The 16,915-nt window shown below is 38.6% G+C and overlaps 1 protein-coding gene across 2 annotated transcripts in view; it reads left to right on the forward strand.

Annotated features, from left to right (window-relative positions):
* The window catches only part of NPAS3 (neuronal PAS domain protein 3), an 864,939-nt gene that overhangs the window by 608,280 nt on the left and 239,744 nt on the right, over positions 1–16,915 (forward strand). For both annotated transcript variants that reach the window (XM_036844032.1, XM_036844033.1), the window contains exon 4: positions 13,141–13,230. In XM_036844032.1, the coding sequence (XP_036699927.1) occupies positions 13,141–13,230 (90 nt within the window). The remainder of the gene's footprint in view (positions 1–13,140; positions 13,231–16,915) is intronic.

Raw genomic sequence — 16,915 nt, forward strand, 5'->3', positions numbered from 1 at the left:
TTATGCGATGGAATATGGTAGATACAGGTAGAAAATGTCTTAATTGGGGAGTGGATCATCTTGTAGTCTTGGGATTCTAGACAGCTAAGAAAAATACCATCCTAGTAATGAAAATAATACTAGTTCACCTGCCCATCCCTTAAAAGAAACCAGGCAGAGGGCCAAGTGAAAAATCAGACTTGGAATTGTTCCTTCCTACCACTATTGCTGGCAATTTGGTTGCCTTTGACATAGAAGGTTGAGAATGACTATGTAGGAGGTGACAGTTGTGGCTGAAGGTATTATAGGGCTGTATGGTTGAGGCCACTATAAATTCTGTAGATTAAATAGAATTTTAATAAGTCCAATAGTCATTGAGAGGTAGACTGTCATTCACCAAATGCATTGAATGGTGGAATATATCCATTTTCAAATGATTTTTGTTCTAACCTGTCTTTAGCTATTTAAGTCAAAAGTGTGGGTAAATGGATCATTGTGCACATTAGAATTAGACTGAGACTATTGATTCAAGGTTTCTAGTGAATGAATTATCAATATGACCAACTGCAAATTTCTTTTAGAATTGCTGCAAATTGGTACATCAGTGCCTTTGAATAGATCATGCATGACATAGTTATGTTACAGTTATCGTTACAGTGAATCCCTGCAGGATGTGTAACGTTATGGCTATTATATAACTTCAGTAAAGCACATGGCCCTGAGTCACTGAAAACACTTTATCCAGTGATTCCTCAGGTGTGTTAGTTGATACAGCCTCTAGAGTTAAAATAGATATGTGGTGTTCTGTAGCCACCCATGGCAAATAGACCAAGACAAAATGCACAGCCACTTAGACCTGCCTAGCAGACTGATGTGCTATGTGCTGCTTAGGAAAAAGTAGAATAGCAAGGTCTGTCACTCGTTGACAGGTGTCTAGGATGTCAGTTACTGGCCTCCAACTTCACTAAGGAACCTAGAAAAGGGGAAGATCCTAGTTGATGATAACATTCCTGGACAGGGGGAAAGGGAAGATTATGGCTGGGCCAAAACTTTTTACATTTCCTTCTGCCCAGGGTATATGGTGGCATTTTTAGCTCCATGAAATGATCCATCCCTGTTTGGGAATTATAAGACCATATGTGAGCACCTTTGGAGATACCTGGATAACCAAGTATCCAGGCATCTCAAAATTTATAGAACAGATCTGTTCCTGAAAAGTTGACCATTTAGTGACAGTACATGTATTGCATCTAATTTGCCCTTTGACACCCATGATGCGTTCCTCTGGTAAAAACTTCAAGACAAAACAGAATTATAACTTCTGAATATTTTTTAAACAAATTTGGGAACATATTTTAAAGGAAAAAACTCACAGTGATTATTTGACTTAGTCAAATAGCAAAAACAGAAAATAGTTGGGTCTGTCATTTTTGCTGCCTCGTAGGTGGGTCCGAAAGGCATGAGATGGTAAGCCCAGTCGTTTCCACGGTTTAGATACATCGTTCACCTTCTTCAAATCACTGTAATATGTCTGATTTGACATTCAAGCTAGTCACTTTATGTTTTATCTTTGCATTTCCATTAGCTATACTTCTCTATAGACAACTTCAGTCCCATGATGCCTATTAAATCTCACTTCGATTTTGGGTAAAGCATCTTTTGATCCTGGAAATTCAAGTAATAAAATAACCAGTAACTCTTCAGTGGTGGCACTGAATTCTCTTCCAGTCACGATAGTCATCAAAGGAAATCAGGAACAGGAAGAAAACGCCAATCTCATTTTTCATATTAAAAAATTTCACTTTAGAAAGTCAGTGGAAAATATCAGAATTTAATTTTCTTCTTTACTAATGTCTTTATCCCACAAAATTACAGACACCAGAAACTTCATAGTCTAGCCCAGTCCTTTCATTCTGTTCCTGAATTGAACCACAGCAGAAGCCATGATATATAGCCAAGTACCATTGCTTTTAATGGTATAAATTTGGACTGTCATTTAATATACACCTAGCAAATTTGGTGCTAGCAAATTTCACACTCAATTGCTCTACTTTGAAGGATATCATCTAGAGATTCTCTGAAGAAGATTTCTTATGACACTATTTGTTATGCTTTGGAGATATCCAAGTATGTTAGCAAACAACAAAAATCCACAATCCCTTTTGCTTCACCTGTGTTAAACAGGCATGTGGAGATAAAAGCAGAAGCGTTTCTTTAGACCCCTGAATAGGATGAGAGCTCTGTGGACAAGCATATATGCCGTTCTTTCTTACCTAGACTCAGCGGCCAACTGTGAAATGAAAATAGAAGGTTGGCAAAGCAGTCGAGAGCCGTAGCAGGTGGTAAACCAAGCTGTTTATCTCAAGATCATTCAGGACCTGGTTTCTAATTCCATCAGAGTAATTGATTTTCACATAAATATGCATCTCTGCTTTGTATGGAGCTAAGGCAATGAAGCAATGTAGCCTTTAAGCATTTGAAATGTACAGAAAACCAATATAAAGATATCAATATTGTAAATATAAGGTACAGAATAGGTGCAATTACTTGAAAAAGATTTCAAAAACAATCCTAATAAGCACTGTCGATTCCTAGAACTGAATGCTGCTATTAGCAGTCCATCATATTTATAGCTTAATGTGGGTCTCATAAAAATTAATTATTAATTACATGAATGATACATAAAATAAAGAGCAGAGAATCTAGTTACAATGATTTCCTGAAATTGACACTGAAGGTTTTCATGGCCCAAGCGTTTTCCCCCACCAGAATTTCTAAACTACTATCTTAGTCCAGGCTACCATAACAAAATACCATAGACTTGGTGGCTTAAACAACAGAAATTTATTTTCTCATAGCCTGAAATCTAAAGGTCCAAGATCAAGGTGCCAGCACAGTTGCATTCTGGTGAGGACTCTACTCCTGGCTTGCTGATGGCCGCCTTCTGGCTGTGTGCTCTCATGGCCTTTTCTGGGTGCTTGCCTGTGGAGAGATTGCTCTCTCTTTCTCTTCTTATAAGGCCACCAGTCCTATCAGATTAGGACCCATATGACCTCATTTAACCTTAATTACTTCTTAAAAACCTGGTCCCCAAATATAGTCACATTGGGGTTTAGGGCTTCAACATATGAATTTACAGGGGTTGTGGGGGGGACATAATTCAGTTGGTCCGTGGCAACTATATTTGTAACAATTAAGTTCTTTTCAGTACAAATGTTTTTAATACCCTTTCCCTAGAGATATCAGTAACTGTTTCCTGAAATGAAGCTCATATGTGAATGCACCAGTTTAATATCTAAGGTCTCTAAATGGTCTTTTAATATGCTAAATTCATTACAGTGTTCTCTAATCATTGTTACTACCTCTGACACAAACTCCTTACCTAAAGGACTACATGTACAAAGATTTTATCATTTTCTTTTAAATATCCTGTTCTTTAAAGTTACCCACTGCCCAGTAAACAGTCCAGTTCATGTCATAATCAGCCGTAACAGAAACAGCAATATGGGTCTACCTCGCATCATTGAGGATGTACTTTTAGGCAAACGTGACTATAAAATAAATTTCTACAAAATCAATCTTATTTTCATATTAACTTCTATATAAAATAGTATAGAAAGGAAAAACCTCTGAGTCTAAAGGAAAAACTTTGGGACAGGAAATGGGGTTAGTGCGCTGGCCAGCTCCATGGCCTGCTGGTGAGTGTTCTCAAGTCTTGTCCTGGCAGTCGCCGTTGGGAGGTGTGGTTCTCCTAGCAGTTATTTATTAACTGGGGTCCCTTCTCTATTTCTAGGCATTAGCCTCTTCCTCTAAGGCATGAGAATTTCCTTGAGGGCTGTAGTCTCTTGACTGGACATTTACAAATTCCAGGAAGATAAATATGTGAGGTGATGGATGTGTTAATTAACCAGATGGGAGGAATGTATATGTATATCCAGTCATCGCAATATATACTTTAAATATTTTATAATTTCATGTGTCAATTATATCTCAATAAAGCTTAAAAAGTACAAATTCCATTAATCCATGCCTTTTCCAACCCAAAGACAGCATATTAGAGGTATGGAGCTTGGTAATATCAGACAAGAGTACCCACCAGGTATGGAGGGTGGGTGTCCTAAGCTGCCTTTGCCTTGCTGCTTTTTGTTTTATAAAGTTAATTTCCAACTTTACTTGTTTTCTTAGTCTTGGGTCCCACAGATTAATTTTCTTTAAGAACATAACTCATGAGTTGGTCTTCGTTCAGCTAGTACAGGCCTGGTGCATAGGAAGGCCTGGTGCAACAGGTGTTTTCTGAATGCATCACACTGCAACAATAGGAGTGTGAGACTCACTTATGTGGAAAGAAATGCTGGAGGAAGCATAGATTCCTAGCAGCTGTGATGGGGTGTGAAACAACTAAAATCCCCATTTGGTAGTCCCAGTAGCAGGAGGAAAAGGAGGTTCCTTCTTTCTTACATCTACCACGTGTTGATGTGTGACATTGGGCGATGTATTTAATTTCTCCGAGCCTCAGTTTCCTTATCTGTAACGTAGGATTAAATAATACCCAGCTCCCATTTGGGCTAAATAGTTTCCCTAACAAATATTAGTTTCCTTCCCTTCCTTCTCCTCTTTGGTGAATATTTGAGTGAACTGAGCATTGCTTAAGACATCCTATATATAATATAATATATATTATATATGATATATAATAGTATATTTGATATATATTATATGTATATCTATATATGTGTGTGTGTATTATGACCATTCCCTATTTTACAGTCATCTGTGATCCACAGGATGCCAACAATTATTAGTATCTGTTCTTTTTTGTGTGTTGTTTTGTATAACTCAGACAATTTGAAAGACACCTGGAACCAAGTTCCATGTGTAGCCAAAGCAAAGCAGTGCCATTTTTAGACCTTTCAGGACCAATGCGACGTAGTGCTTATATTACTCCTGCCGACCCGGGAATTCCTCCTTTAACTTGAAAGAGAATTCTGAATTCAAAGAGAAGGATGCACAATAAGGAATTAGCTCCTGGATTCTGAAAAGCCTATGTTTCAATAAATTAATACACCACATACACAAAAAGGAGACATTTTAACGTTGCAGTGGATATCTGTGCCTTAGGATAACTAGTGGGAATCCTCTTCTTGAGGCAGAAGGAGCACATGGTCAGTTCTGCCTCAGGTGGAGTCCCAGTGCCCTGGGACAAGCCACAGATAATGTGGGGTCTGCGTGTCGCCCCCTGTGGCTCAGAGACACAGACACGTGTGAGTCTACCAAATGCCGCACCCTGTCTTTATACCAGAGCCCGTTGTCCATTTGGCTGGATGTTCAAATCAAGAAATCCACCTCCCTCAAGGCTGGATGTAAGGCTTGAACTAGCATCCCAGAGAAAAAAGGTCAGCACTTTGATACACAGCTTCCACGAAATGGAATTTTAATGAGCAGAGGCAAAACCTGATCTCCTTGCTCAGAAAGCATATGTCTTTGTTCTTTTCATGTTGTAACATTTCACTAGCTCAACATCTCCCCTTTTATTCTGGTACCTCTCCTCTAAGAACTGAAGAGAGGCCATCTGTGTCTCTCTGCACTATTTTCTCACCTAAGATGTTTGGATTTATGTGTTTCAGGAAACTCTTAGGAAAGGTGTCTTGCAGTGTCAAGGTTTGTTGTTCTGGAATTCTTTTTTAAAGGGAAAATAGTCAAATTTGGCCTAATTAATCCAATTTAGCATTGTGATTGGGGAATATGTAGCTTTGGGTATGTGATAATCATATGAACCTGTTCTATCATCCTTCATGTTATTGACTCATTGCCAGTGAGGGGACTAAAGAAAAGACACAGGAGCCAGAAAGCTCTGAGAGATTTCTGAGAGTTAAATAAAAGCCCACACCATTGATGTGCACTTTTCTCCACTTTGAGAAAAAATACTTGACTTAGATGCTTTCTAAGAATAAGGCTTTTGTTTCTACACAATGCTCGATGGTTAAAACTCAGATTGCATCTACAGATTCAATGCAATCCCTATCAAACTACCACTGGCATTTTTCACAGAACTAGAACAAAAAATTTCACAATTTGTATGGAAACACAAAAGACCCCGAATAGCCAAAGCAATCTTGAGAACGAAAAATGGAGCTGGGGGAATCAGGCTCCCTGACTTCAGACTATATTACAAAGCTACAGTAATCAAGACAGTTTGGTACTGGCACGAAAACAGAAATATAGATCAATGGAACAGGATAGAAAGCCCAGAGATAAACCCACGCACATATGGTCACCTTATCTTTGATAAAGGAGGCAAGCATATACAGTGGAGAAAAGACAGCCTCTTCAATAAGTGGTGCTGGGAAAATTGGACAGATACATGTAAAAGTATGAAATTAGAACACTCCCTGACACCATGCACAAAAATAAACTCAAAATGGATTAAAGACCTAAGTGTAAGGCCAGACACAATCAAACTCTTAGAGGAAAACATAGGCAGAACACTCTATGACATAAATCACAGCAAGATTCTTTTTGACCCAGCTCCTAGAGAAATGGAAATAAAAACACAAATAAACAAATGGGACCTAATGAAACTTAAAAGCTTTTGCACAGCAAAGGAAACCATAAACAAGACCAAAAGACAACCATCAGAATGGGAGAAAATATTTGCAAATGAAGCAACTGACAAAGGATTAATCTCCAAGATTTACAAGCAGCTCATGCAGCTCAATAACAAAAAAACGAACAACCCAATCCAGAAATGGGCAGAAGACCTAAATAGACATTTCTCCAAAGAAGATATACAGATTGCCAACAGACACATGAAAGAATGCTCAACATCATTAATCATCAGAGAAATGCAAATCAAAACTACAATGAGATATCATCTCACACCGGTCAGAATGGCCATCATCAAAAAATCTAGAAACAATAAATGCTGGAGAGGGTTTGGAGGAAAGGGAACACTCTTGCACTGTTGGTGGGAATGTAAATTGATACAGCCACTATGGAGAACAGTATGGAGGTTCCTTAAAAAACTACAAATAGAACTACCATACGACCCAGCAATCCCACTACTGGGCATATACCCTGACAAAACCATAGTTCAAAAAAAGTCATGTACCAAAATGTTCATTGCAGCTCTATTTACAATAACCAGGACTATGGAAGCAACCTAAGTGTCCATCATCAGATGAATGGATAAAGAAGATGTGGCACATATATACAATGGAATATTACTCAGCCATAAAAAGAAATGAAATGGAGGTATTTGTAATGAGGTGGATGGAGTTAGAGTCTGTCATACAGAGTGAAGTAAGTCAGAAAGAGAAAAACAAATACAGTATGCTAACACATATATATGGAATCTAAGGGGAAAAAAAAAAGGCCATGAAGAACCTAGTGGCAAGACGGGAATAAAGACACAGACCTACTAGAGCATGGACTTGAGGACACGGGGAGGGGGAAAGGTAAGCTGGGACGAAGTGAGAGAGTGGCATGGACATATATACACTACCAAATGTAAAATAGATAGCTAGTGGGAAGCAACCGCATAGCACAGGGAGATCAGCTTGGTGCTTTGTGACCACCTAGAGGGGTGGGATGGGGAGGGTGGGAGGGAGGGAGATGCAAGAGGGAAGAGATATGGGAACATATGTATATGTATAACTGATTCACTTTGTTGTGAAGCAGAAACTAACACACCATTGTAAAGCAATTATACTTCAATAAAGATGTTAAAAAAAAAAAAACTCAGATTGCAAAGGCAAAATTTGGAAAACATTTTCTTCCCCATAAACAGATACACGTGGGCAATTCTGGGCATCATCCCAGGCTCTCCTCGAGGTTGCCGGGAGTCCACATGTGTGTGCGTGAGCAGTACAGGATCACCTCCTGAGTGCAATCAGAGGGCAACATGGCATTTTAATGAGCTCGATCAAAGTGTTATTGTATCCAAAGGCCAAAAAATGTAAGAAATGCTTTTTCCTCACTCTTTTATCTGCTGCCAAAACAGAGTGGAAAGATAAGTATTGGGGCCCCATCCTCACTTTCCAGACCGTGCTTCTTTTGCGCTTGGCTTCTTCACTCTTTCATGATGGTGGAGATGCGGTTCAAGGGCAGGCTCACGTATTCCCGATGCTCACCCATTGCTCAGGTTGCAGAAGTGATTTTCTCACACAGTCTCTCCTTGTTAACAGCGAGGCCACTGTAGCAGTTATAAAATGCCCGTATCTAATGGCTGGCAAGCATTGTGCTCAAATTCATGTTCTGCTCTTGTCCTAACAGAATTATGTCAGGACAATGAAAAACGCTGGGTTTGGAGGGAACGTTGAGCGTGTCAGAGACTGTACTTTATCACGGGTGGGTATTTTCTCCATAACCTAAGCCTGAAGTAGAAGAACATCGCAGATGCATAGTGCATAGGACATGGAGCACACGCTTGCATTTAAATCACGTATATCTTACTTTTTTACTGATGTAATTGTGAAATATGTTCTTTTTGCATTCATAATTAGGGGGTGGAACAGATGGTGAAGGCTTAGTTTAAAATAATCTGTCATTAAAATAACCTAGCCTACTGGTAATTCTTCACTCTAACTGGAGTTAGGTCATAGGAAAAGAGTTTGGGGTGATTTCTTTTTTCCTCTTCTACATTGGAATGTAGTAGGAAAAAACCACTAATTTCAGAGTAGTCCTATACGTGAGAATTGTCTCTATAAGGGCACCATAGTAAGATTTCACTCTGAAATTTGGCTACAGTGAAATATGCAGGAAAAAAAAAGAAAGCAGAGATAAAACGACTTTGACGAATATAAATCCATTTAGCACAATGCATTAAACATTAGTATACCTTCAATCATGAAGCTATAGTTAGTTTCATACCCTGGAAAGAAATAGCATCATTATTTGACAAATACTGTTAGAGGCACTCAGCTTTTGGGGTTAAGAAACTGTGCCTTACACTTTATGTGTTACACTGATGTCAGGGGATATAAATTATAATTACAGGCATTATTATTCAGAGATGTTATAGCTCCTGACTTCTGTATCCAAGCCTTATTGCTGCACACATACCTCATAGACTTACTGGGATGTGACAAAGAAAATCTCCCAACAGCCCTGTCGAGATGGCTAAGAACTGGTTTTAGTAATAAGAAAACTGTCTTGATGAGTCAGACACTCGCATGCCTTGAAAATGTCTGTTTTACTGTTTCTTCTAAGATTTTTTTTCTCAATCTGCTTTGAGGAAAGCAGATAGGTTTCAGCATGGCTTTATAATAAATCTTCTCAAGGAGGGACTAGCATTAACATTTGTGTAGATTCTTTTTCATCTTAATCCAACCTTAGTTAATAATCAGAAAATTCTACATACTGAGTAAGAAGATGTAATTAACCCTTTGACCCCAGAATCTTAATTGGCGCCTGTTGAAAACAGTGGGCAGTTTAAAAAAAAAAAAAAATTAAAAGGTAGCCTGCAGTGATTGAAATAGCTCAGTATATAGCAGCTTTCTTGACTCAAAATTTTTTAAATTTCCACCAAACTTTCAGATTAATCGTATTCGGTTCCCAAGACTAACTAATTGAATGTTTCCTTCCTCCTCCCACCTTTTAAAATTAAGACACCCACATTAAACCAATATTGATGTTACTCTTAAAATTTTTCTAAGCAGCAAAATACAGCTAACTATAGACAGGGATGACCCTGAATCAGAAGGCTATGCGAAGAGCGACCTTGCCAACCTGCTGGAGACCTGGTTTCATATTCCATTCTTTATTTGAAACGTAATTATAACCGAGTTATTGATCTTCATCTCATACTATAGATATAATTGACTGAAATGATAAGCATAAAAGTGAAAAATATGGTTAACTGACTTGTTTTGTTTATCTTTGCAACGACAAACAACTAATCTGACTAGTTGTTTCTTCCCCCCACCAAATTGGCTATTTTTAATTGAATTGACTGGATGCTTTGAGTCATGTAGACATAGCCTCATTTTAATCTCACCAGGAAATTGGAACATGTGTCGAAGCTTCTGTTTTTGCCAAACAAAACTGGCCAGTTCTTAGATTGCCACTGCTTAATAGTATCAGATGTTTAGCCTCCAGATATTCCTTTTCCCTGCTGTGGTGCCCAAACTTCCTCTAGTATTTTAGTAAATACATGAGATATGAACCTACTTTTAAAAAAAAATCATAATCCCTTTCAGTGAGAAAGTAAAGGATGTGTGTCCGTGGCAAATGAATAGCACTGGGTATTTTGGAAGACTATGAAAGGATACAGTCTAACTCTGATCTTCCAAATGTCAGGAGCTATCCCAGACTATGTTAGACATCTGTGGCATCAGAATCTGCAAATAATCTAATACCTCCATAAACAGAACTCCTGGAGGAAATAATTGCCATTTCTCTTACTCAATTCTAGCATGTGTGATGTAAGGGAAAGAGCTTTGGGCTTGGAGGTAGAATTGGATTTACTAAGTCTTAGTTGAACAATTGTTAAGTGTTGGCTAAAGATAAATAAGACATTGCCTCGCTGTTGAGAAATTCAGTCTCCTTGGGAGTTGAATAAGCCGACCAGGATGATACACTATCATCAGTGCTTTAATAATACTGTGGGAGGCGGCATATTTAATCCTGGCTCTGCCACTAGCTGGCTGTATGGTCTTACCCAGCCACTTAGCCTCTCTGTGCTGACATTTCCTCACTTGAAAAATGAGAGTTTAGACTACAGGGGGTCATCTCTGTGCCATCTCCATTAATCCTTTCTTCTGCTTTCATTTAGCTTTCTGATTGTCACTTGTCTTCATAGAAGTTCTCTTGTGATCTCTCTCTGTGTGTCCCTCTAATCTGATAGTAGCATTTTAGGGTTTGAGAAGATGGCTTACACAGCTCTCTGTGATTATATACCAGACCATGGCTCTTAGGTTGAATGGAAAACCTTACCAGGCCCTTCTCTCCCTGGGGAAGTTCAAAAGAGAGAGTCTTAATCCTCATGAGTCATCCTTAGGAGATGTCTTGCTTGAGGTGAAGACATGTTGAAATGAGAGGCTTCCCAAACTTCTACAAAGGAAACTTCTATCCTTTTGCGCTTTTGGTTCCAAGTAAGCTACCATCGCACCACACTTGAAGCTTGAAAGTTTGGCTCTCACAAGGCTCCAGAGGGTTTGACAGTTTTGTCAAAGATAAGGAGTCCAGTTCTCTTAGACAGTGTTTTGTTCCCTGTCCTCTAGATGCTTCCAGGGAGATATTACAGAGCAAAGGTAACCCGGTGACCTCTTGTGGAAGTGACTTATGAACTCTCTTGTCATCCCGTTTCTCATTTGTCTCCTAATGGTAGGATTCTATCATTGGAACAAATCATTCAAAAACAAGGGATGATTTTTAAGAAGTTACAGGCTGCCTCTTAATACAAATATTTTAACTTCAGAAATGCTATCCAATTTATCTTTTCATTAATGTACTCGTATCCAGTAGAGGATCTTTATTTTTAGTGGAAGGCAAGGCAGTATAGTGAATGAGTCTGACTGTCTGAGTTTGAATCGTAACTTCATCACTTGCTAGGGTCAGGCATATTGCCTAACTTCGCTAAGCCTCAATTTCCTTGTATGTAAAATGTGGATAATAATATAATTACCTCAAATGGTGCTTGTGAAAATTAAAAGAGACAATACATGCAAACTGCTTAGTACATAATAAATGTAAGCTAATTAATAAATGTAAGCTCTTATTGTTGTACTGTCTTGACCAAAACCTTGTCTATCGTGTGATTTGCTTTTATGTGGAGCAATACAATGTGACTTTTGAATTGTTTTCAGAAGCCACTAAATCAAAGGAGGTGGTTGGGTGCTACCCATAGTTTCTGACCAGTGGGGCTGTGAAAAAGGATCAGGAAGCATGGAATCCAAATTTCATGCACACACACACAAACACATATTCCCATAGAGATACATACATATATAAATACATGTATTTAATATATACATATATATTAAATACATATATATGTATGTTATACATATATAACTCTGAAAAAGTTCAGTATTTTAAGAGACTGAAATTATTCCTGAGATTTGAGGCAGTGTATTTTTCTACCTGAATTTTACATGCTTCTTCCACCTTTCTATATTTAAAAATTATGTCATTAGTTTAATGTTGCCACATACCTTGTTCCCAATGAGGATTCCCTGTATTTCCAAATTCACAGCCTTTGTAAATACCACTAATCTTTAAAACTTCTTTCTCTGGGCAAGCAATGCTTGTGCAACCTACCTGGTTAAAAATAAATAAATAAAGCAAAACACAAGACGTGAGGATGATGGAATGTATAAAATGCACTTGGATTGCAAGAAGTTGAAACAAATTTATTCTCAATTTGAGTGGTATCTCACAGTTGGAGCCCATGATGATTTACACCATTCATCAAACTGAAAATGAAGCCCTCCCTTTGAAAAGTAGACTAAGGTTTCAGGAGTTACAGATGATGTGCAGTGTCCTTCTTCCTCCTCCCCAACCCCCTCTTCTTCTTTTCTTTCCATTTCAGGAGTTGTAGTAGAAACTAGATCTATCACAATAAAACTTTAATACAGAGTTTTGCAAAACAAGGATTACAGTTTGTAAGGCTTCAGCCTGTAAACATTCACCCATAATATATTGACTTTCCCTATTGGTTCTAACACAATAGGCACTGGGAGTGAGGAGAGCATAATCCTTTATTAATTAGCAAATTATGGATGTCCATAGGAGCTCAAGTGGTGATTTTACTTACTCTTCATATAAGAACTCTTTTTTTTCTCTTATTCCATTACAATTTTCATTCCTGTTCAGCTATTTAATAATCATGCTGATTTAATCTCAGTAACTACTGAATCCAAAAAAATAAAGGCAACATCTCATAAAATCAACATGACCTGATTTTATACATAAATGTAATGCATCTTGATCAAAATGACAGAGACATAAGGAAGTCCCTGGAATAAGGGAGAGCTTGTGGTCTTAATTCAGACCTTTCATTTGTTCATGTATAATGCAGTAAAGATCTTAGGACTGCTGTTAAACATGAAGGAAAAAATGGTCTTAAATTTGGTTATGTGTTGCTTTGTATCAGATGCCTTATTAACTAAATCCCCACAATATATACTTATTAACCTATTTATATATTTATTTTTTCTGCAGTCCCTGGATGGCTTTGTATTTGCACTAAATCAAGAAGGAAAATTTTTGTACATTTCTGAAACAGTCTCCATCTACCTAGGCCTCTCGCAAGTAAGTAAAACAATTTGATTCTTGACAGCAATTGTGAAGGCTCCTTCAGCCTCATGCCTTTCCTTCTTCAGCAGATACTCTCTTTAGCGTGAATTATCCAATTTATTCTTTAATGGCTCTACCTGACTCTGATCACGAAGTCAATGAGAAAATTGTATGTCAGTTCAGAATGTTCAGAATCAACCTGTGCTCAAAACTTTAGTCCCTCTCCCCACCCTCCAAGGATCATTATTAATTTATTGAGAACAAATGAAGTTTCTTCCCTTGGTTGTTTTGAACTTTGAAACCTCTGTGCCCGGTAGGAGAGGGACACACTTATAGTGCTTCCCTTGTGTCCTATTACTGGATGTTTATGGAGGACCCTGCATTGTCCTGGGAGCTGACACAATGACAGGGAGTCATTTGGAGTCAAGAAATGCTGAAAGAGACCATTAAAATGTGTTGCAGGGAGGGTTCCTGCAAGGACATATTTTGCTGCCTTTGCAAATATTTCCTAATGCGGAAAGACAATTTCATAAAATAGGATAATCCTTCATTATTTGCGGTTTAATTACCCACATGTGTCTGTCAGAGGTGAAAAGCAAAGAAGATGGAGGCAGATGGGGCAAGGGAAAGAATCCTAGATGTCAGTTCTTGACATTCCCCTGGAACACAAAAATTTGACTTTCGTTGGATTCCCAGACACAGGCTGCAGCTACAGAATGCCAAAATACCCTGAAGGAAAGTTTGCAGTTCCACTAATTATCCAGATGTTTTCTCCATAAAAATGCTAAACATCTGGGTATCTGTGCCCACACAGGTGATTGGCTGAGCTTGACCCTTTTCATCTGGTGGTTTGGCACGAGAAAAACACAGCCTCGGTGGGAGGGATTTTGTATGTATGCGATAATCTGCCAAGCTGGATAATCTACTTCTCATTCAGTTTCCCCTTTGAGCTAAAGATGGAGATAAGATTTGTCTCTCTCCTCTTAGGCAGGACTCACCCTAAACTCATGGTTTCTGAGAGTTGGCGCTGCTCTAAGGAGACAGCCAGCATGGTTGGAACATTTTGGCCATTAGTGAGTTTGCTGGGTAATAGCTAAATCAAGAAAGACATTGGGAAATAATAGAGAGACATATCTGGCATTTGAGGAGGGTTGGGGGAGGAGGAGAAACACTGCCAAATTTAATTATTTGCTTTTGAGAATCCAAGCAGGGTGCCATTAGCTCTTCCTTGAAGGACATGCAAGCTATTGGCTGTAGTGTATCTAGCAGTTCTATTGTATGTAAACTTGAGCAAACCAAATGATAGAAGCTGGGCTACCGTCAACTCGATATTAGTATTCTTGCGTCTTGTTGAAATCTCTGGTTTTCTAATGGCTTTTAATAGACTGTAAGCCTTGTCTTAATCTGTTTGGGACCTAGAATTGAGAATCTCCAGTGTTGAAATTGGTGCGCCACCATATTAATACTGTACAGAACTGGAAACCCCACTGTTTGTTGTTCTGCAATGCCCGTATTCATCTGTTTTGTGCAGACTATCCAACAAAGTTTAATAAGCCAGTGAAGAAGAAGGATGAATAATTAGTTTAAGCAGGTAAATGCTAATTAGGGAACTCCCGAAAAGCATCCATTATATACTAGCTCAAAACACATTTTACAGCCCTGGTTAGTGGTATAATCCAAATTCTGTCAAGGCAACTGCATTTTCTGTAATTGAGATGTGTACGTTTGCTTTGCATAACAGATGGCTCTGTATGCTTAGACTGATAGCTAGGAAAATAATAATTGCATTATTCTGGCCAAAAGAATATTAGCTCTTGGGTTTTGGCCATTTCAGTCAGTCCTCCTGCCAGCACAGCATATGCACATATATGGATTGGATTTTCAAGGAAATTGATGCATCTGGAATAGTGTGGCCATCTGAAATATCATCTGTTCAAGAAAAATTTGGCTTTAACCCTGTGCTGCTTTCTCCTTAAAAGCAATAGATTCCACTGCTTCTCTACTGTGGCGTCAAGTCAGTCTTTTCCTAAAATCTGAGGCAAATCATTGAGGTTTCCGTAGAATAAAGCAGCTGTGCAGACATGGTACAGTAGCTGGCAACTTCTGTGCAGTCCTTCCCCACCTTTGCATGGGATGGGTTGTAAAGTGCAAATCAATAGTCAGCATCTTGACTCGCCCAGGGGCAGACGCTGGCCACAATGGGCTGTTGCCCTCTGTGGAGGTTGTGTCTAGTGTCGCCACAAATGTTCCAATGCGCAGGTAGAGGCCACGTGGTACGGGACAGAAGTCTTCATCTGCAGGCGTTATGCAACTGAAATGATGAAGGGTAAATCACTACAAAGTGATTTTTGCATACACCAATGAGTGTATTTGGAGTTCAAAACAAATTTAGAAATAGTTCTGGGTTAACATGGAAATAATCTGATAGGGCATGGTGTGTTTTGAAATGCCCAAAGAATGAGGGGAAAGATCTATGCTAAAACTTTGAGAAAGGTTTTCCAACCCAATTAATGTTCTAAGTTCTAAAAGGGCAGTTGGGGGTCCTGAGACATAACTCTTCCCAAGTTTCTTCAGTGCCCTCTTTCAGTTATGGGGTACGGGCTGCTCACTGGTGACATACAGTGTAAATGTACTCAAAGTTATTCAATTAAGTACCTCCTTAGTCTTTTACACACACACACACACACACACACACACACATCCTTAATTAAATGCAAAGCAAACACTCTGCTTTTGTCCTACAACTATGACTCAGTGGTTCTTCCGTCAAATTCTAGACAGTGATAAAGAACCTATATAGTTATTGCCCCTTCTTTCCTTTTTAAACAGTGCCATTAAATCAAGAAAATGTGTAACTGTCTCATCAAATATGTATCCAGTGAAATTGTTGAAGAATATTGCGAACGTGTCATTTTGTTAGAGCATAGCCGCGTCTGCATTTGTAACTCTCAAGATGTATCTTTCTCAGTTTTATTTTCTTTCAACATGTAAATAAATATGGTGGCTTTGAAACGGCTTATGTTCTCAAGAAAGAATTAGGATTCTTTTTTGGCTCATGAGAAACCTAAGTAGAGAAACTGCTACCCAGCTCAGTTGTGTAGCATGAATATAGAGACAGCCAGAGCAGGTTTTTACTGGATGGAACTCCGGGTGTCTAGGATGTGTGCTTGCCACTTATTGTCTCTAAGATATTTTCATATTGTCATGATGGTGCGAATGAAGCGTTCTATGATGATACATCTTCAGCAGCCCTTTGACTTTGCCAGAGATAATCATTTAACACCCAAGATATGGTTTCAGGTTGTAGAAAAATGCACTGTTGACTTGCATCCCTGGGTCAAATGACTCCTAGGTACTCATTATGAGGCCTTATCTTAAAGGAAGAAACCCAAATATCTTTGCTGAGTTTGGTTTGCTTGGAGATTAAGTGACTTCTTATATCTGGTGATGGTGTCCAGAGCTGCTAAAGACAACTCTGCTCTTTACTTAAAATGGAAAAGGCAAAAGTAAAAATGAAGAAGGAAAACAGAGTGGTTTCCCTAATACTGAAAATGCGGCAATGATGTGTAGCCAGCTTTTACGAAACCTCTTTCAATGTGTTAAGGGACTCAGTCACCAAAGAATCCAAAAGAGACTTTATATGGTAAATAAAAAGCATTTCTACTTCCATATAGGATTTAAAGCTTATAGAAATATTTAT

Source organism: Balaenoptera musculus, chromosome 2, assembly GCF_009873245.2.
Source record: "Balaenoptera musculus isolate JJ_BM4_2016_0621 chromosome 2, mBalMus1.pri.v3, whole genome shotgun sequence".
Lineage (NCBI taxonomy): Eukaryota > Metazoa > Chordata > Mammalia > Artiodactyla > Balaenopteridae > Balaenoptera > Balaenoptera musculus.